General features: G+C 38.2%; 1 protein-coding gene across 2 annotated transcripts in view; it reads left to right on the top strand.

Annotated features, from left to right (window-relative positions):
- tsc22d3 (TSC22 domain family, member 3) overlaps positions 1-8928 on the top strand; it is a 31115-nt gene extending 22187 nt beyond the window's left edge. Inside the window, exons 1-3 of one of the 2 annotated variants that reach the window (XM_058396535.1) lie at positions 6624-6918; positions 7192-7243; positions 7596-8928. In XM_058396535.1, coding sequence (XP_058252518.1) covers positions 6797-6918; positions 7192-7243; positions 7596-7844 — 423 coding nt within the window. In that variant the 5' untranslated portion in view covers positions 6624-6796 and the 3' untranslated portion in view covers positions 7845-8928. Of the gene's footprint in view, positions 1-6623; positions 6919-7191; positions 7244-7595 lie in introns of those variants that run through there. The other variant, XM_058396534.1, reaches the window with a different exon arrangement.
- The last annotated feature ends 12559 nt before the right edge of the window (positions 8929-21487 follow it).

Below are 21487 nucleotides of genomic sequence, written 5' to 3' on the forward strand. Positions count from 1 at the left end.
GTTGTATGTGTAAATGTGTACGGGTTGTACGGGCTGTACGTGTGGTACATGTACACGTATATGTGTTGTATGTGACAGTCAATTCATTAAATACAGCCTTATAGAAATGTCCTCTACATCATCCAATAATGGTGCTATATAGAGCTATATCAATCCTGTAACCGTGGCGTATCACATGATCAGAGTTGAGAATTACCCGTGTGGGCGTGCAGGTGAAAGAGCTGGAAAATTACCTTATTAGTTCCTAATGATGGCCATGCAGAGACATACAGAGCACTTTCAGCATGTCTGTCAAGGCCAAATAAAGCTGCTTTCTGAACGATGTAAAGTCTGTTTACAGTGCACACAATAAACATACTGCTCATATATAAAGTATAAAGTGCAATAGAAATTAGCAGAGGAAACGTTTGTGCCCTTTTTTTTTCGCACATTAAAGCCTTTGCAATCTGGCAACCCACTTGTTTTTTTTTACTCTGTGTACAGGTTAAGCATACAAAAGAACAAAAAAACACATCTTTGGAATATCTGAATACATGATTTCGTCTGCAGCGTGTGCGATATTTTAAAGCTCGACTTATTACATCAGCCAGGCATTACATAAGATGCTTTGTTTATTTACTGAATTCTAAAACAAACACTAGGACAGTGAATGAAACGTTGCTGCAGATTGTGGAAATATTTGATAGGTTAGTATACAGTATCTGTATAATAGACAATTACGTTGATAGGCCATTTCGGGATGAAGAAAGCACTTTAAGCAGACATTATCCAGGTAAATCCCAGCTCTCTCGGCCCATCCCAATCGAACTAATAACCATACTCAATGGATTGAAAAAGACTTTTAATCCCCTGACTTGAATAGAGAGCACCTGTTTGCACATGTTTGTACATAGTCCATTAATTCTGGACATAGAACTATATTGGCCTCAGCAACAACCTTCTTTAGAGTATTATCAGGCTTTTTTTTCCGTTTCTGTTGTCTGGATTTTGCCTATTCATCCGTAACAATACTGTCTGGGGGCTGAGTTGAACATTAGACTTGAAAAAGTTGAAGCACGTCGTCTGGACACCTTGAAGGAAGGTATAATTATCCTGCACAAGAAGAGTAAACAGCTAAGATTTATGGAAACTTCAAGATAGGTATGACAAGATCTTCTTTCAAAGAAGAAGAAAAAAAAATCCCACAGTACAGGGGATTGCATCAGGCATGTATCAGCTTCTTAGTTACAGGAAATGAGGGCAGAAAACATACCTGGACTACTTCTGTAACCTTATGTGACCTTGTCATATAATCATCTGCTCAATTAGAATGATTAACTTGACATCCTGTCATTTGCTTATTTGCTGATTGCTCATGTCCGAAACCCTTCTGAATAGTTTTATTGATCCATTATATGAAGGAGTAGAGCGAAGGAGAGAAAGCATCATTGTCTGTTTTCTCTCCTCCCATTTAGCTGAGACAATGAGACACTTTCAGTCCTATCCTGACTGTTCCAAAGATCCTGCACAATACTGCCAGTGCCTGGCACCAAGATAGCATACAAAAATTTGACAACACGCATGTAGCCATGAGCTACAAGCCCCCTTTTTCACCTAGCCTATTCAACAGGAGGGACAGGCGGTAAGTGGTTGTAGATCATTCCTGCTGACAGCTGATTGATTGGTTGTGTAGGTGTGCAGCGAGGGTGGAAAAATGAGCGCTTGTCTGACTGCTCCCAGCTCAGGGTTGCAAAAGTGTTTGTCAGGGCTGTCGTTACCAGGTTTATTACCTGCTTAACCTCATTGCTGAAATCCGTGATGGATTGATCATGTGTTGATTAATCTTTATTTGTTCTATGTTTATTAAAGTGATGATAATTGGACAAATGGTACAAATATAACCTACAACTTGCTTTTAAGGTTGCGACAGATCACTTTTATGCACTCTAACATTAGAAAAGTGCTTACCGATGACAGTCATAACATCAGTACGTGTATTCATGCTCTAATGGCCTGCAATGTTTCAACAGACTACAGCTTCTTTTCAGTGTTGCCTTTTCTTTTTTTAACAACATCTATATTAGTCTTCAATAGTCTTGGAAGCTGCTACAGCAGCAGAGAGCATTTGTGTATTAGAGGGAATTGGAGACATCTCCACTATCCCATGGTGACAGGAAAGAGACACACTGTACTCTGTCCCACTTTAAACTTTACAGAGTGTCTTATTGTGCATCCATACAATTAACATTAGAAGGTGTTACACAATAGGGTCCAAATGTTGTTTCATATGTTTTTCCATATACTAATACACATTTTTACTGAGTTGATACTTACTATTCAACATTCATAACTTAAAAAAACATTTTTTAAAGCTGAAAATCTCAGTTTGTGTATCTTTAAGAAAATGTGACAAAAATTCTAGCCCATTTTTCTTATATGGCGTGGAATATGCTAATTCTGATTGATTACAGCAAAGGATCGGGGAACATAAAGACAGAATTTAACTTAAAAAAAATAAAAACATTTTTAAAAACAAATGAATCATTGAAAAATAATACTAAATTAAAATAAATTACATGGAAAAAAAAAAATTCTACCCACATTTGCATTGTTCTTATTTTCTGGTAAATAATGGACACTAATGAATTACAGCAACGTACATGAACAAGGTAATAAAAAAATTGCCAGAATTTAGCCACAGTTATATCTGCCACCATGCATATGATATCATCACCTCCATTTCAATAACTGACAAAATCATTTGACTTTTCTTTTCTCCTTACGTCCATGTGGATTTCCTTCTCTGGGTCTCTGGTTTAAGTGGATCGATTTGTCTAAACTGCTTCTAGATATAAATGAATTTTACGTGTGTATGTGTGTGGGTACATGGTGCCCTGGAATGGCCTGGTGTCCCTGGCATAGACTTCAGATCCACCGCAACCCTCACCAGAAAAAAAAAGCAGTTTCTGAAAGTGAGTGAGTGTATTAGGAAAAGATAAAAAAAAATAAAAACAATTCCAGTCCGGCTGTATGTAATGGTATATGCATTAAGCAGAAGCTGTTAGAGCGCTGCCTCAGCACATGACTACACCACAGCGGAGTGAGTTCTGTAATTATGGAACCATCACTCTCTAATTTTTTTTTTTTTTGTATTTATTCATATGAAGCTAATAAGTACACCAGTCCCTTTGAAGAAAGTTACATAATGTTGAGCTCACCACTAGTTGAAGATTTGTTCCTTGGCTCCTGCCGGGTTCGCACTGTGATGCATAACCTTACATCTCTTCTCATTTCATACGCTACACAGTCATCAACCCTCACCAATTAGCTTGACTGGAGCACTGCCGGGGTCCACAGTCCAGGAGAGGAGATACAAATCAAGCTGTATTGCTTTAAAATCCACCCGGACAGCCTCACGTGCACAGCTTCAAATTAAACATGACAGCCGGTTCATATTGCCACTAATAGGTTCTCCGACTTGTTTTGTTCGTTCTCTCTACATGGGATGGGTGCTGAGCCTTTAGCTGTCTTACTGTTCTCTGAGTTCACTTAATTAATTTGCTGATTCCTTAAGAAAACATTTTACCATCATATTGTACATCTAGGAATTAAGGTGCAGTCAGCTGAAGCGTCAATTTGGTTAGATGTACTATTTCAGTAGTCACACTCATTTTATTCTTAACGGAACATTGACCAAAGGATTTGACATGTTGGGAACACTGGTGGGCGAGGTGGGGGTATGTAAGGTCAGTCCATTGCCAGGCACCATGCACACACACATTCACACCTAGGGATCATTTAATAGCATGCATGTTTTAGGGAGATGGGAGGAAACTCAGAGGAAACCAATGTGGACATGGGGTGAAGAAGTGAAACTCCTAATTCTCTCTAGAGACCATGTAATGCAACAATGCTTTGAGCAATTCTTATTTAACATAACTGACAATATACACTTGCCTAAAGGACCAAGAGTTTGACAAGGCACAGCCATTTATATTGTCTGAATCGGTGAACTTGTAAGTGAAGGAATGCTTAATGCTATTGCCACGGGCGGAACTGAAGGTTAATCTTTAATCCGAATTCATCATTTCTCATGGGAAATGATCCAGCCGAATACTCAGAAAAACACCCACATACAAAGCTAATAAATTACACCTGTACCATCTTGATTGCCTTCTGATGAAATCCTGCTTACAGTCTTTCGTTTTGAATGTTATTGGCACCATTTTATGCGGTTCAAGTGGTTCCGGAAAACCGATGATGTGAATAAACTCCTTGTTTTCGCCTAGAACTATCCATCAATGACTGTTTCTCCAAAAGTCCAACCTACTACCAGCAAAACCTAGATTCCTTTAAAATATGTCATTGCTGATTGCTGAACATGGTTAATTGGTGCTATTTCATACAAAGTAATTCAGATACTTCCTCAATCCGGCCTTTAATGAATAACTTTCTATTTATCTACCTTCATTTATGCAGTATTCATTGTGACACAACAGAACTTTACACAATGGACACGCAGCTCCTTGGGCTCATACTTGGGAAATACTGTATTTAAATATGTTAGATGGTCTGAAGGAATGCCTCTAGATGAAGCGAACATATATTTTGCATCTTCAAGATATGGGAATGAAATGTATATTAAAAAATAGTACTTTTGCACAGTACCTGGGAAATTTGTGGTAGTTGAGACACACACACACACACACACACACACACATGTCTTTTCAGAGTCTATACAAACCATATGATGTATTCCTACTTTAGTAATAAAAAAAATTACAGAACATAAACATAACATAAATATATCAATGATTACATTACAGTGTATTGTATGAGTGAGTGCTTTGTCTACTAAAGATTTAATCATTGGTTAATATTTTTCTTTCCTTACATTTCTTTATTTGTTTGGACACTACTTTTATCCAAAGTGTCCTAGAAAGAAGATAAAGCTTCGATCTATAATCATTACACAAGGGCTTCAGAAAGACAGATGTTTCCACAAACTGACCAAAAAGCCAAGTGCAAACTAATTGTAGGAAGAAGAAAAAGAGCCACAAGTAAACACATGGGTTGGGGTGAGGGCTAGTATTCAGGAATGCTTACACACGAGACTGAGAGCAGCCAAAGTACAAATGGTACAATCCTTATATGTAATAACACGCAGTAATAATTCAATAACAGGCGGTTCTGAAAGTTTCTATACATAGGTGAAATGACCACTTTTTTTCTTCTTCTTCTTTTTTTTTATAGCAAATTTCATATTTTTTACTTTCATACTTAATTTATAATATACAAATATTTTTTTTCAGTTAGCCTTTTGAAGAATGCTTTTGACCGGAGAAGGAGGTATTAGTGTAGAAAAGAAAACTAGAAAGCAACACAGCTCAAAGTTCATTTAAAGGCATGCATTTTAAGTGTAATTACATGCATAAAAGCAGATGTGTTAACGCAAGATGGTCATGAGTAGGCGTGATGACTCTGTTTGTGTTTACAAAAAAATGCTAATTATATAGAGGATGTTTTGTGAATAAAGGAACATTTTGCTAAAATGTAGGGAGACTTTTGAGACACATTGTAGAGTAATATAGCTAAGTCACAGCCAGAGACTCTCTCTCTCTCTCTCTCTCTCTCTAGATAGATAGATAGATAGATAGATAGATAGATAGATTTCAAGAGAGTTGTAAGAGAGTTGCTGATATAAGGGTAATATTCATGTGATTTATCTTATTATACATTATGCATTAAGCAGTTAGACACAAGTGACTGGTGACATGGATATGTGACTGTTTCAGCATAGTGTGTGAGTAACATTATGGTGTTTATGTGCTGCAAAGCTTTGGGTATATCTTGTGTCTGATCTCTTTTTTTTTCCGGTTGTTGGGGTGGTACCGTAAATCTTTTGTACCTTTACCTTAGAAAGTGCCCCTTAAATGAATTTTCTGGAGTACTTAAAGTCCAATGTTGTGTTTATTATGAATTTAGAATCGTTTTGCAAATGATTTTTCCAAGGTATACCATATTCACTAGGTGAACGATGCATAACAAAAGTCCAAAAGTCAAGGATGCAGTCTGTTTTGGTTTATTTCATTTGTGAGAGCGTGTAATTTACAATAAAGCCACTAGATGCCGAGAACGAGCCAATAAACAGTCAATAACGGAGGCAGAAGACTGGGCAGATAGAAATGCATGGAAAATGTATTCTGGGAAAAATGCAGCGAATACATATGCATAAAATTAAATGCAAATAAACTTTTATTGGAGGCAAATCCTGCAAAACATAACGTGGCAAAATGTGGACCTATAAGATAGAAATATTATATATATATATATATATATATATATATATATATATATATATATATAAAACTACAAATTTGATATAGTTTGATAAGAAGTAGTTCAGGTAATATACATGTTGATTAATTGTGTTTTCGAGTTAGTCAGAGAGTTATTTATCTCTATAATGCACGCTTGACTTGTTTGTGGTTTTGTGTTCTTGTTTTTGACCCGTGGCTTCTCGCTGCCTGCGGTGTTCCTTGCACGGGTTCAGGGAGGGGTCAAAACCCGCCTGGCTCATTTACATAATTTATTCATGCGTCCCACTTGACGTCACTGCCTGCTAGTATAAAAGCGAGTTGCGGCAGAAATAGCAGCAGTCTGCCGACGGCGTTTCGCTGAAACGGAGTAGTGTAGAAGTAGCAGCCCGGCTTCTCGGGTAGCGTGCGAGCAAAACAGCCGCGAAACTTCACTTAGCCTAGTGACAAAAGTCGCAAAAGTGGCGACAAGCATTATCCAAAGCGGGTTAATCCTGAATATGAACGCGGAGATGTTCAAAACGCCAATGGAGGTGGCTGTTTATCAGCTGCACAACTTTTCCATCTCCTTCTTCTCGTCGTTCTTGGGAGGGGATGTAGTATCCGTCAAACTTGACAACAGGTAAATAATAACATGTCTTTCAACCAAGCGTTCATTGCTGTGCAGTATCGCTTTAGTCTGAAACATGCCTTTTAGTTCATTTTGGAGAACCGGTCAGTGTGATGGTCGTTCAGTTTCTCAGTATGAGCTCTCTGTTCTTATAGCCGTTTTATCCCATAGCACATATCATCCCAGCCTTTTGCTGATTTGCACACTTGTTTGCATCGCACACAGACCCTATGTTTACCCCCTGAGTACTGAGTGCTTAATTTTTTACTTTCTTTTCGTTTACAGTGCCTCTGGTGCTAGCGTTGTGGCCATAGACAACAAGATCGAGCAAGCAATGGTAAGGAGAAATTCCCCTGTGAGCATGAATGCAAAATAAATTCCTTTCCCAGGCTTGGCCATGAAAACAATGCATACAATCCATTATTTGATAACAATATGTAAGACTAGAACAGTCTCTCTCTCACACACACACACACACACATTGCACCTTGACCATCACATGATAGTGAAACTTGAATAGAAATCAGATCAACTGATAAAATTACATTCTTTCATTTTGTAAGATCCAGTTCCCTAAAGTACATTTCGTTTTGCGTTTTAAACACGAGAGATTTGCATTTCCTGTATGGTGATATCTGAATGACAGGAATTCTTCAAACTAAATCTTCTCCCCTCTTCTTTTTGTCCAGGATCTTGTGAAGAACCACCTGATGTATGCAGTCAGGGAGGAAGTGGAGATCTTGAAAGAGCAGATCAAGGAGCTGGCTGAAAAGAACAACCAGCTGGAGCGCGAGAACAGCCTGCTGAAGAACTTGGCGAGCCCAGAGCAGCTGGAGAAGTTCCAGTCACGTCTTCCATCAGAGTCCCAGCTTCCGCTGGAAACGCAAGGGATGGAGACGTCCGAGCACCGCAGCCAGTACAAAGGCTCGGCTGTATAAGTGGCTCTGCATTGGGGCGGGCAGAGCCATGACTCCCACCTGAAATGGACCTCACAAAGTTGTCGTCGTTGTTGATGTGCAGCTTCCAAACGAAGCTGGCTGTACAGACGGGGAAGAACCTCGACCCAAATGAAAGCCTCCGACGTTTCCAGGGCCTTTGCCTCTTCTGTAATACCCGACAATCTCTTCGGACTTATGCGGAAAAAGAGAGAGTGATGTAGGTTACAGTAAGACCAGACGACCGGCCGCGTGGAGGGCGAACCCGGCCTAGCTTTTCTCTCGCTGCCTATTGAGGACGAGAGGGGCTTGTCTGACAGTGCTGGTCCTGAAAAAAAGCACCAAGGGAACGTTCCCTTAGAGACTTGCTTTCAGAGTCACAAGAGCCCCATGTGGAGTTCTCAATGCTACAAGCTACCTGGGATTGCACATAGTCAAGCCTGTTGACTGTGCTTATAAGCTCACATTAGTGGTTTCACATGCACACATCCACAAGAGCTTATGTAGTTGAGCTGGACTTTTTGGTCCATGCTATTACATTTGGTGATTTTTAGTCACATGCTTCATAAGAATCTTTTGTATTCTTTGCAGACGGGGCTTGCTGCTTGTAAGGGATGTTCTGCTTTGGTTTTTCTTTTGAAACTGAACAAAATCGACTCTTGTAAACTGTTGATTCTTTTGTGGGGGTAGTGATGTGTATAAATTTGCTTAGATCTGTAAATTAGCACGATGTAAAGAAACGTGATGGATTGATGGAGCGGAGCAGTATCTGCTCTTTTTTTTTTTTGTTTTTGTTTTTTTGCATATGCACTCTTGATCTTGCCAGCTTGCTCACTGGCAGGACTTGTCTGTGTATTCATGTTGTCAGAAGAAGACAGCATGCTCTTGAGCTAACATTTCTAACTACCAAAGTCTCACTTCATACTCGCGTCACTCATGACCATGTTCATGTGGCGAAGGTTGTTTTTTGTTTTTATCTGTTTTTATGACATGAGTGTTGTTGCTTTCACTGTGTCCATTGAACAATGTTTTTAACAATGTATGGATACAAAATGCACATAGCAATAAACCTTATGTTTACACTAAATCTTTCTTGACTCTTGCTGCAATTTCTTAAAATTATTGTTAATGCAGTAAATTGTAACGTATGAATTTTATAGCTGGCAGCTTGAACAGTGACAATAACTCATACAGCATTGGTCATTAGCTTACATGGGTTAATATGTCTTCAGATATACTGTATCATGGACCTGTAATATTTAAGGTTGAATCAGTGAGCGCTTATAATTCGTAAATGTTGCATGTTTAAGAATTTCTAATGTTAAATGTTAAGAATGTTAAAGAAAGTCTAATAAGGACACCATGTTGATTCCTGTATTTAGATAGATCCAAAACCACCAGCTTGAGTGACTTACTAGCTTGAGAGATATACTATTATTTGAAATATGAATATTGGGCATGATCATTGATAGCAGTAATTCATTCTATGCCCTTTAGACACACTTCCTGCACACCATGATTCAGGCAAATGCTTAATATTTACCTCTATCAGTCTATCGTTTAGGACCTTATGCAATATGCTTGTGTAATAAGATCTGGATTGAAGTTGTAAAGTGTATATATACATATAAATTGCAAGAGCATCTGGTAGAGGTTTTCAGGAAATCAGCAGTAGGAGCCTAATATGACCTCTAGTGTGCGAGAGTCTCGCATCGCTCTGTTCAAAGCCGAGAAAATCTCAACACTGGCACATTTAGTGAAACTGGAGCAGTCTCGGGTTCCCAGGTGGCAATCTTCCAATCTTCCATGTACGATACAGAGCTTAACATTTCAGTGCAACTCCTTACAAGGAACACTATCCAAAAAAGGGGATTATAAAGAAGGTTATGGAGTTCAGCTATCTCTCGAGGAATGGCCACTGGGTGACTTTTCGTGCATGCAGACTTCAAATGAAATTCAAGTGAAATCTTCACTCTAGCAGTGTTGTGTATGGCGTTTGTCTCGCCATTTAGTATTGTTTAGTGTTGTAATAGTGCAACGTTTTCTCGGTTGCTAGCTCTGAAAGCAATACACATCCTTAAACCATTTCACGCTAGAAGTGCTAGAAGAATCCTTTATGTCCTCGTCGCTCTGTCCAATAATTCTTGTGATTAGTGCTTCTGGTCTAAATGGCCTAAATAAAACTGTCTGAAATTGGAAGACTTTCTCTTCGCCATATTTGTTCGGAATGTGACGGCTCTTTGGAGCGGCTGATGGCTTCTGGCCTGGGTGCTGTACCTCTACTTTAGCCAAGGAAAAAAAAAAGCAGCTTAAGTGTCTTATGCAACTCTCCAACATCTGGATGAGTATGATGTGGTGGAGAAAAGAAGAAAAGACTGCATGCATGCAAATAAAAGAGTTTTTTTTTGCTGCTAGACCGTTTAAATAGCTATAAAAGACATGTCAATAATAATAATAATAATAATAATAATAATAATAATAATAATAATAATAATAATAATAATGCCTAGTCCTGGGAAGAGAGAAAAATGCAGGAAACAGTAAAAGACATAACACGCTACATATTCGACAGAGTCATTTTGCAAATCGCTTATGCAACATCTCTTGTAGTATGCATGAAAATGGTTTCACGCAACCCAATGTTTTCACTTTTGGTCACCTCATGGACAGTATGAAAGTCTCTTTGCTGTGTGGAACAGGAGAGCAAAGGAAACAATTCACGTTCTCATTAGTGTCACTCACACCAGCGTCCTCTATACCCTATAGTCGGGTTTGCTCTAATTTTTGTTTGTCTTTTGCCTAAATATAGCCCTGAAGCAGGCCAAAGGCTCAATGCTGTGTAATGCTTGACATCAATGCATTGTAGTAAATGATGGGTGGTATACAATGAGTAAACCATGTTAGATCTTTCATGCTTGGTTCAGGCAGGTGCATCCTGTAGTGAAAAAAGAGGCATTTACATCAGGAAGGGGCTAATGTCAATGAGTGTATACACTGTACAAGTGATTGGCTCATGAAGCCCTGAAAAGCATAAAAGTTTTCTTTTTCTTTTTTTTTATTGCACAGTGACTTAAATCAAGAATTGCGGAGAAGCATCAAATAAATCTCCTTCGCGGCGGGATAAAAGTAAGAACATGCAAGGTTGCAAGTACCATGCTGTGCAAACACACAGAGTCAGGCGAGTCCGTCTCTATTTAGTGTTGAGAAATTCAACAAAGCACAGCTCCTTTCTACCTAACTGCAAACACACAGTCCTGTATTATTCTCGCTTCTGCTTTTCTGTGACTTTCATACACCTTCACGTGCGATTCACATGGCTGATAACATTCAGAAATCTGGTTTAAGCAAATATTTGGTGATAGATATCATCCTTCTATTTTATGCTCACAAGAGACTATTTTTCGGTTAGAAACAGAATTATTAGAACTGACCTTACCAATGCTTTTATATTTTTCTGCATTAAAATGCTTGTTTTAGCAAGTGTGGATGTGTTAATGAGGAAATAAAGATTTCCTATGAATTATACACTTGCCGAACTAGCAATTCCAGGTAGCTCATTATAACCAGTTCTAAATGTTACATAGGGAACTGTTAGAAATTTGCATTTGATATTAACATCCATGCATTTTCTGTACTGCTTATCCTACACAAGACTCTGGAGCCTGACCCAGAAGATTCTGAGTACAGGGTGCAGGACTCATCACAGGGCACACACTCACACACCCATCAGTCTTTGGACTGGGGGAGGAAACCGGAGAATCCATGGTAACCCCGAAGCATGTGGAGAACATGCGAACTCTGCACACACAGGGCAGATGCAGGAATCAGACCCCCAACCCCAGATGGTGCAAGGCAGGAGGTGCTGGCCACTAAGCTTCCGTGCATAACAATAACAATTTTAGGTAAAACTTTACCGAGCTAGTAGCAAAATGCCTAGCTACACCAAAACTACGAACATTTAGTTTGTGGAAAAACTGTGAAAAATTAACCATAGTAGTTTAAGTGTGGAATAAAATGGAAAATAAAATGTTTTTATAAGGAAAACAATCAATGCTAAGGTGGAGTGAAGTGGCCTGGTGAAAGACCCAAAAGTTGACCACTGTCTAAAAACAGTGTTCTCCATTCTATCGATTTTACATCACAGTGAACTGGCAGTGATTACAGGTTTTCATTTATTAATGAACAACGTGTTAGACTTGCTAACAATTCATACATTGACTGATTACAGTCATTGCTTTGCAATATTTGGAAGTTCCTGTTAACATGTAAGTTATGACATCAACAATAAAAACAGATTTTCATGTTACTGAGGAAATGGAAAGCACAAGACACACTCTGTCCAGAATACTTGCCGGTGATAGAAAACTGTTCCAAAGGGCTGACAGTGGAGACTTCTTCCATCTTATATAACTTTATATGAATAATTAATCAAATCAGTTGTCTCATGAAGTTTTTCATTGTCACCATTGCCTCTGGCTTGCTTATAAACATAAATGACAGCTTTTAACTTTGTCATTTTTATTCACATATTTAGTCTTTAGTAGTCTTCATTTGTCACATATACATTACTGCACAGTGAAATTCCTTCTTTGCAAATCCCATCCTTGCAGGGTTCGGGTTCTGATGATGAGAGGTGGGGATTGGGGGCCTTGCAAAAGGGCCCAATGGTGGAAGCTTGGCAGTGCTGTGGCTTGAACCCTGATCTTCCTATCAACAGCCCAGAGCCTTAACCACTTGTGAACAAGTTACTATAGGAATGGCATGTTAGAAATTTTGCTTTAATGCACACACTACTGCTGTTTTTATTCTAATGTGCTAATATTCTGTCCACGAACATTGTTGAACATTTAACTGCTGAGTCGATTGTCCTGCATTTTCTCTTTGTCATAATATCAAAGGATTCCTCAGCAGAAGGTGTTGGAAGGAGTGTAAATGTTTGTCATATTTTTTGTATGATAAGAGCCCTGTGTAGTCGGGAACCTCCCTAGTTTTGTTCTCTCCTGTTTGTGGTATTAGCTATGTCAGGAATGTAGCTAACCAAGAACATCTCTTGCTAAATACATGAGGCAGAATAAAGGCCGACAGCGTGAGCTGTAGGATTTAATTTAAAGCTGTAAAGTTCATGGTTCCACCACGAGACATGCACAGGCTGAGATTTAACCCAGAATGTAGTGCGAGTGACCTAGTGGTGGGTGAGGGAGGGTCAAGAATTACATAATACATTTGAGGGGGAGCAGGGTTTATTTCTGGACATCTCCCACTGTGTAACACACCTGTTTCTAACAATTAGACATTTTGCTTATCTGGGTGAGGCGTGCGTTCAGCTCTGAAGCAAAACTATGCAGTCTTTTAATCCAGTGTGTTGTAAGACAGTGACATGAACCCAAGAAAATTTCAGACACATGTATGAAATCCGAAGAATGCTTATGGATGGAAACATGCCTTTAATGATTACTGTCTTGCCACTGTGAGCCGAAGATATCTAACCTAACCTGTTCATAAAGGCAAACAATCAATGCAGTTTTTTTAATTAGTTTGTGTTGTTGTGATTCATAAGTGCAGAATATGAAGGCTTTCTGGCTTATTGAAAGCAAAGCATTTTTGTACTAAACAGAGGCAGGTTCAATATATCCACAGGTCAAACATTTAAAATGATCGGCAAGATTAGCTTTGAGAGCGGTGAGCAAAACGGTCAGAAGCTACAAGAGTTATCAGTACTTGTACTGTATAACATACATAATTAATGGTGCTCCAATATCTTTAGTTACAGTTATGTCACACCAGTGTTCCCAATATAAAATCCAGATTCACTTTGTAAAGCAATTACTGAAGATGAATGAAAAGAAAATGACTAATTTGACTAATCTTAGACTAATCTTATTTGACTTTACTGACTAGGATTATTTAAGATTCACAAATAAAATCTGGTCACGGTTGATCCAGAACCTCTCCCATGAACACTTGGTGTAAGTCTGGAATAAGTCCAGATGCACCACCAACCACCCACACACACACAGAGAGAGAGAGAGATTCATTCACACCTAGGAGCAATATTGAGTACCTACCAGTATGTTTTTGGGAGATATGAGGAAATTTGAGAATCTGAAGGTATGAGAAGAACATGCAAAACTCTAAACAGACATTAACCCTCGTTGAACTCAGGGCTACACTGGGGACAATGGATCTGTGAGGCAGAATCCATTTCATTCTTATAGTACACACTCAGGTCTGGTCTTCATTCACCTTCCTAAGACCTGGTGCACCAATGGAAAAAAAGAAAACAAACATAACACCAGCATAATACAAAGAACTACCTGCTGACAGTCTGTTTTCAAATCAGAGACTTGGGAAATGAGGGCCTTTGTCGTGACAGCTAATCCCTGTAAAAGAAATTCCTGCACGCAGTAGCTGCTTAGTGGGTCTGTATTACATACACCACACAAACACCAAGCTAGGAGAGGACAAATGCAGGTCAATCTCAGCAGCCTACACCTGACCTCCACAGATTGAAAAAGTGATATATTGTGACTAAAGACATGAATAATATTTGAAGAATGTCGTGGTTTCACAAATCTAGAGTGCAGATTGTGAGTAAGTGGAATAGAGTAGTCAGTAACTTAATGATTTTGGTCTTGCATCATGAAACCTTGACTACATTTTCAAGTACTGAATGTTCTAGAAACTTTTTATACACATTCTATTCTTTCCAATTTAGTGGACCAATGGTAATGAAATGATATAAAAAAAAAAAGTAAAGTTGAAACACATGTTGCTATTTGTTTCATTAGCAAACAGCAATGTCTGGTTTGCGTCTGGTCTCCGGTTATTGAGTAGAGTGTAGATTTTGGTATGGTCCCCCCATGTCCATGTGAGGTTTCTCTTAATTATCAGGTTTCCTCCCACCTTCCAAAAACATGCTAATACTGTAGGTATATTGCCTGCGCTAAATTCCTCTAGCTGTATGTAAGTCTGTCAGGGTGTGTATGGTACCCTGTAATGATGGACTGGTGTCTCATTTATGGTATATCCTGTCTCTCCAATGGTCAGGAATAGGTTCTTGAATAGGACCCGGGTTCCACCGACAAACCCTGACCATAAACAAAAAGTTGAATGAACAAAAGTTTGTTGGTGTCTAAACCTATATAAAAAAAAGTTTTTTGAGTGATTGAGAGTTGTATGTGGAATAGCTTCTGATAAACATACATTGTTGTAGGGCTATAAGTAGAACCCTGGATTTAGAAGGAAGCGAGCACAATGGGGAATAAAATTTGAGGTACTTTGAGGTACTTCCTTTTTAGTTCTCTCAGAGGAATTTAAATATCTCTCGGGAATTTCTAATGTGTTACTCTGGGATTACAATTTGTACACATTTTTCGAATGCCAGAACAAACTACACCAAGAATAAAAGTGTAAACATTTGATTCAGTACAAGGACAATACAAATGATTCAGTCTTGGTTTTAGATACTGAAGGCTGGAGGGATATTGAATGTTGAGAATGGTTGAAGTTCTATAAACACTGTTTTCCCACCACGAGCCTCAGAAGTTTACAGCTTTCATAACATTTTGTGATAATAGCAGCGTGGTACATTTCCATGGGAATCATCTGAAACCTATTTTCTAAGTCGCTGACGCCAGAGGAGATGATGGTGTTGGGAAATTTAATAACAACTCTAGCAGGTTGTTTTGGGTGGTGTGAGGTCTGAAAAACGTGGTTGATAAAATTGACCTCAGCTCTTCAATAATGACACTCATACACCACAGTAAAGGTTTGGTTACGAGGACGATTCAAGTGACATTATTTTCCAGTGGTTAGCCCATTCTTAAGAAAAACATCTAGCATTCAATTTGTGCCAAGATGCATGGTTATGTAATTGTGTTTATTACAGTTTGTGTATGGTGTTTGTGGTTATTTGGTCATCACAGCCGACGCATTTCCCTTATCTAGTAGTCCTGCAGTCGTCACTTTCCCACTGTTGTCTACACACCTCAGGAAACGTATGGTCATAAACAGGCCAGGATATGACCTCGAGGACAAGCTGTTAATAGCATATATTTTCAAAACAGCGGATGTTTCTCCTGCTACACCGTGTTTGGTGTTTTGTCTGTCTACTATCTGATATAGCTGTATAAATGGATGGATCGCTTTTTTAAGGACTGCACCAAATGTATGCACTTAAATGCGTAATGCTAATCTTATAAGGTAGATTTCAACACTAATACTAATGGCATAATTCCTTTTAAAGCAAGAACATTTTCTGTGTGTGTGTGTGTGTTTTAAGATATGTCTTATATAATAACTCTGAGCGTAGTTGCTGAGTAGTTTTAATAGACAGCTCTCTCAATCACTGTTTCCTAGCTAAAACAGAAAATAGTGGCTTCTATGGCTATTTATATTCGGCGAGACTGCTGAGTTCCTTGTCTTTACTCTGATCAGGAACTCAGCTTTGCCCAGCCAGTGGCTATTTAAGGGAACTCTGCCTGAGAGGGAAAATCCAGGGAACTGCTTCTAAACAATACCGAAAGTTAAGTGTAAAGTCATCTGGCACAGCTTATCTAGGAACCTCACAGAAGTCTATTTTCAAAACCTCTAGACTGGAAATAGGTACTCTAGCTCTTGTTTACTAAGTCTGATGATTTTCTGACTTTCCACTGGGCCAGTAAGTCACACATATTGCAACAGATCATCTTGTGTAGCATGGGCGGCTTGAGAAATATGGTGAAATCAGCTTGGGGTGTGAACAGGATTGACAAATCTTGGAAGGTTTCACTTGGGAGATCTTGAGCATTTCACATGACATTTGTAAAAGTAGTGGCTTATTATATTAGTGCCTATTATAGGTACCAAGAAGATGCAAATTGTAAACCAATCGCTCATCACAAATAATTAAAAATCTTAGTAAAGCACCACAAAAGTCTGGACCATTTCTCAACTGTAAGTATCTAGGTTAAAAGGCTGTGTGAATTAGATAGCTTGGTGTTTAATAGAAATGAGGCCTATGAATTCATTATGCATTAACCAAACAAGGTCACCTCTCTCGTTTAGTTTAATTCATACGACTCATGTTGTAGTTAAGTTTAGCTCTTCATTAGTTTGTGAAGTTCATATTTAAGTACTAATTCACATATTAGTACAAGATTATTCATCTACTGTTACTGTAAAGTGCCTGCATATGTATGTTAATATGTATAAAAAAAAACAACAATGCTGTAACCTGAGCTGTAATAAAGATTGGATTCGTGAAAATTTGAGAACTTAACTAGAAATCATTCATCCGAATGTGATATTCAAATAGAATGTGCCTGGGTGTACTGAGATGTGCTTCACAGTACAAAATATGCAAAGTGATAACGCACCACTTTATAACACAACACATTTGATTACAACGTGTCAAAGTTTCCACGCCCAGAAGGCTGGGGAGTGCTCTTTAAAACGGGTTACAGCCTGCCATTACGCTAACATCATGCTGTAATGAAAAATGTAAAAGAAAAAAAAAAGAAAAGTTAATCGCTTTGCGCTAACACACCTGTGTAACGTCATAGGAGTCGAGGCCTGAACCGAGCAGGTGTAGTTTACCGCCTCTATCACTGTGAATCATATAATTAGACATCACAATTATCACGTGCATTTGGAAGACATGTTTTTCCAGCGTGAGCAAGTACACAGTGTACTCAATAGATTTTATGACTTGTGGTATAGAGACAGTTGTAGAGTACATTGTGAGCGTGCATGCGCTATATAATGTGCAGGCATGCAGTTGCACACAATATTACTTATGCACCCTTTTCTGTACAAAAATCTTCACAAAAATCTTCATATTTACTTATGTCCTTCGCTCAATTTATTTAAGAAAATATTTATGCATGTAAATACAAAATACAAACAACAAGCAAAACCATCAACCTATAAAACTTTCAGTCTTCGCTCCCTCTAAGTTTGGAAGGTGTTTAATAAGGTGAATAAACACATTAGCGCAGCTGTTTTGCGCCAAGCGTGCAGTCGAGCTATTTATAATATGTCAACTCATGTCATTTAGTTTGATTATTTTCATTTCTTAAAAAGCCGAATAAATTTCCTAAACATGATCTGGTGTTTCCGTGGTGTTAAATGAGGTAGTGTGGCATGGCAAAACAAGCTGAAATGTTGTAAACAGCAGCTACAGAGAAACAGAACGTTCCAGATGTTGCACATGTTCCTTGGTTTAAAGACGTAATAGCTCAAGTTGTCATGTAATGCAAACAAACAAGTTCAAATCAGAAGGTTTGGTGAAAAGCTCTTGAAAGCTTTGCCAGTTGCAGACGGAATAATTAAAGTGTCTCCTACTGGATTTTGACAGATGAAGGAAATTTTGACAGGCCAAATATTTTACTGACTTTTTGACTTGCTGCCATAGTGCATGATGGACCTATTAAAGCACTCATTTGTGCACCTTTTATGTCAACTTTTGCAGAAAGGCAGGGACACCTGCTTATGTAATTACAGCCAGGCCCTACACTATGGAGAAATAAGACCAACAAAGGAAAGGAAAGAAAATGTCAAATTAATTGTAAAATGTAAAAATGTATTTTATTTATATATATATTACTTCATCAGGAATTCTTATTGATTTAAAAACATGCCGCATGAATGGGTTGGCTGTGATAAAATTGTGTGTGTGTGTGTGTGTGTAGTGCCCTCCAATGAACAGCATGTGTCACATCCAGCAGACCATAATAGCTAAATGAATGAATGAATGAATGAATGAATGAATGAATGAATGAATATATTGATTCATTAATAGATGAAAAGACATTAATTCTCATAAATAGTAAAGTAAAAGGACTGTAACAACAACAACAACATTATCAACAACAGCAGTAACAACAACAGCAACCCCATCAGCAATGACAGCAACAACATTAGCAATGATAACAACAGCAGCAGCAACAGGAAAAACATCAGCAATGACAACAATAACAAGAGCAGCAACAACAGCAACATCAGGGATGACAACATCAACAGCAACAATGACACCAACAGCATTAGCAATGATAACAACAATAACAACAAAAATCTCAACAATGACAACAGTAACAGCACCAACATCAGCAATGACAACAACAACAACTAGAGTAACATCATCATCAAAAATGTCAACAATAACAACAGCAGTACCATCAAAACAGCAAAACCATCAGCAATTACAACAACAGCGCTAACATTAACAACAACAACATCAGCAATGAGAACATTAACAAGAACAATACAAAAAAATAAGATATTACATATATTACTACTACAACTTCCACTACCGCTAACATAACTACTACTACTACTAGTGATACAGGTAGTAATATTGTATATACTGTAAATTGTCTATTACTTTTCGCTTCCCGTAATTAGCCAAAAAAAAAAAAGCACTGGGAAAATGACTTCAGAATGAAGCAAACACATTTATTTACACCAGGACCACCAAGGTATGCTGCAGTTTTACAGTTAAAATGAAAATTATTATGGTTGCTGTGTTTAAATGTGGCTGGGAATACACCACTGCTTGAGGTTTCAAAGCAACTTTAACAGTCCAGGATGACTGTTTTATTTGATTACAGCATATGTGCCCCTCTAAGTTTCACTCAAAAAACAGCTACTCATTAAATTTCTGTAGAATAATAAAGCGCATGGCTCGGGTGTACAGACTGCAGAGACTTGTTTTGGAAAAGGGTTGTAAAATTCCCAGCTGTTACTGACGACCAAGCTGACTTTATACAGGAACTCGTGTGCAGACACACACACACACACACACAAATAAATATATACATACATATATATATATATATATATTTATATGCACACACACCTTTGGCCACTCGTGAAAACAAACAGATACACATACAACCCTTTTGTGTTTATATTCAGTAATAAAATCATTCATCAGAAGTGCAGACACATAAATCTACTGCTCCACACAGTGTCAAGACAAATACTCTGGAACAAGGTTTAAGTAAATACAATGAAAAGAAGACTGGCCCTCTGTAACCCATGAACTCTCACCTACTTATCCCAGGACACTGCATTTAAAAAACAGTGCAGACTTTAAAACGTAACACCAAACAGCTGTTTATATTTTATCCATAGTCCATTTTAAACATTGTCATGAGCATAAGTCACAACCACAATGCTGAATCATTAAATGTGTCTGTTTATGTTCATCATTCACTTTACCGGTGGCTCGAGGGTCATGTTGACTTACATGAGCCTCAGAACATTATGTTTAACTTGCTAGGGTTTGCAAGCAGACAGCACTGAAGCAATGCAGACTGATAAGGTTAGGAAATGATCATGGTAGGGCTTTGAGGCTGTTGACTCTCCTGTAATAGAGACAGTGCAGAAATGTATATCTGCTGGAATGAACAAACACAGGCAGAAGTGCTTGGAGGGATCATATATGACACAGTTTAATCTACAGGAGAGCATCGTACAATCCTGCATTAGAGAACACAATAAAATATTGTTATTATAATAATTATTATTAATAATAATAGTAATTAGTACTCTTTATTTATTTAATCGATTGATCTATCAATTGATTGATCAGTGTGACAGCATTATATCAATACAATATCTCACCCTATTGTAGGGAGAGCACAAGCTCTGCTCTAAAGGTCATTCGTGGTCTATGGTCATGAGAACGTAATTGCTGCGCTTTCTTGGTGGAAGGGACGTCCTGCTGTCTCTCTACTAGCCATCAGCGACAAATGTGAGCTCATGTATGTAGAAGAGGGCAGCATTTCCTCAGAACATGTTACACAGCCCTGAACATGCTGAATTTGGCGTTTGGTATTGGGGGGGGGAAACAAAAAGATTAGAAATATTAATGATTAAAAGTTCCAGTGAGGAAAAATACAATATGAGTGAACACACTGAGACAGCATTTTGATAAACTCTTATTATTATGAAAAGGTTGAATGCAACAGGTTTGTCTTCAGAAAAGGGTAAATTCTGGGTTTTTTTCTGCTTTTCTGTTGTAGTAATTTACACACTCGTTATTCACTGAGATATTTTTCAGGCATTGGGAGTCTGGGAGTCTAGAAACTTTGAGCAATCATACAAATGTCAGTGAGTTTTAAGAAAGTCATGCAAAGACTGGCATGTGGCAGGAGCAGAACTGTCACACTGTGATTAATATTTGATGCTTAATATTTGTGATTAATAACTAGTGGCATCTAAATAACTAATAAAATTAAATGAATGTTAATTACAGTAATTGTTTTAAGTAAGTGCAGAAATTGGGCAGAAATAATGCATGCTATGTTAAGTTTTAAGGAACTAAAGTGCAGTAGACTAAACTAAAGTAGTATGCTTATTGCTTTGTAGAACACATCGTTGTATAATGTCTGTGAAGCCCAGAATCGAGATTAGAGCAACACACGTTCTCAAATTTCATCTTTCAGCCTGTCTGGATGCAACTTGAAACTGAAACAGAACAATCTGTATACAGTTAGGATGTCGGACAGGTTGTCCCCATAACCGGTCATAACACACACAGTAAATGGTGACACCTTGAACACACATTGATGAACGATCAGCGGTGACAGCTGTGTGCACATTTGGCCATGTGAAAATCTGAACCGATCAACCCGCGCAGTACATTCTCACTTGCCTACTTT

This window comes from Hemibagrus wyckioides, linkage group LG08, assembly GCF_019097595.1.
Source record: "Hemibagrus wyckioides isolate EC202008001 linkage group LG08, SWU_Hwy_1.0, whole genome shotgun sequence".
Taxonomy (NCBI): Eukaryota; Metazoa; Chordata; class Actinopteri; order Siluriformes; family Bagridae; genus Hemibagrus; species Hemibagrus wyckioides.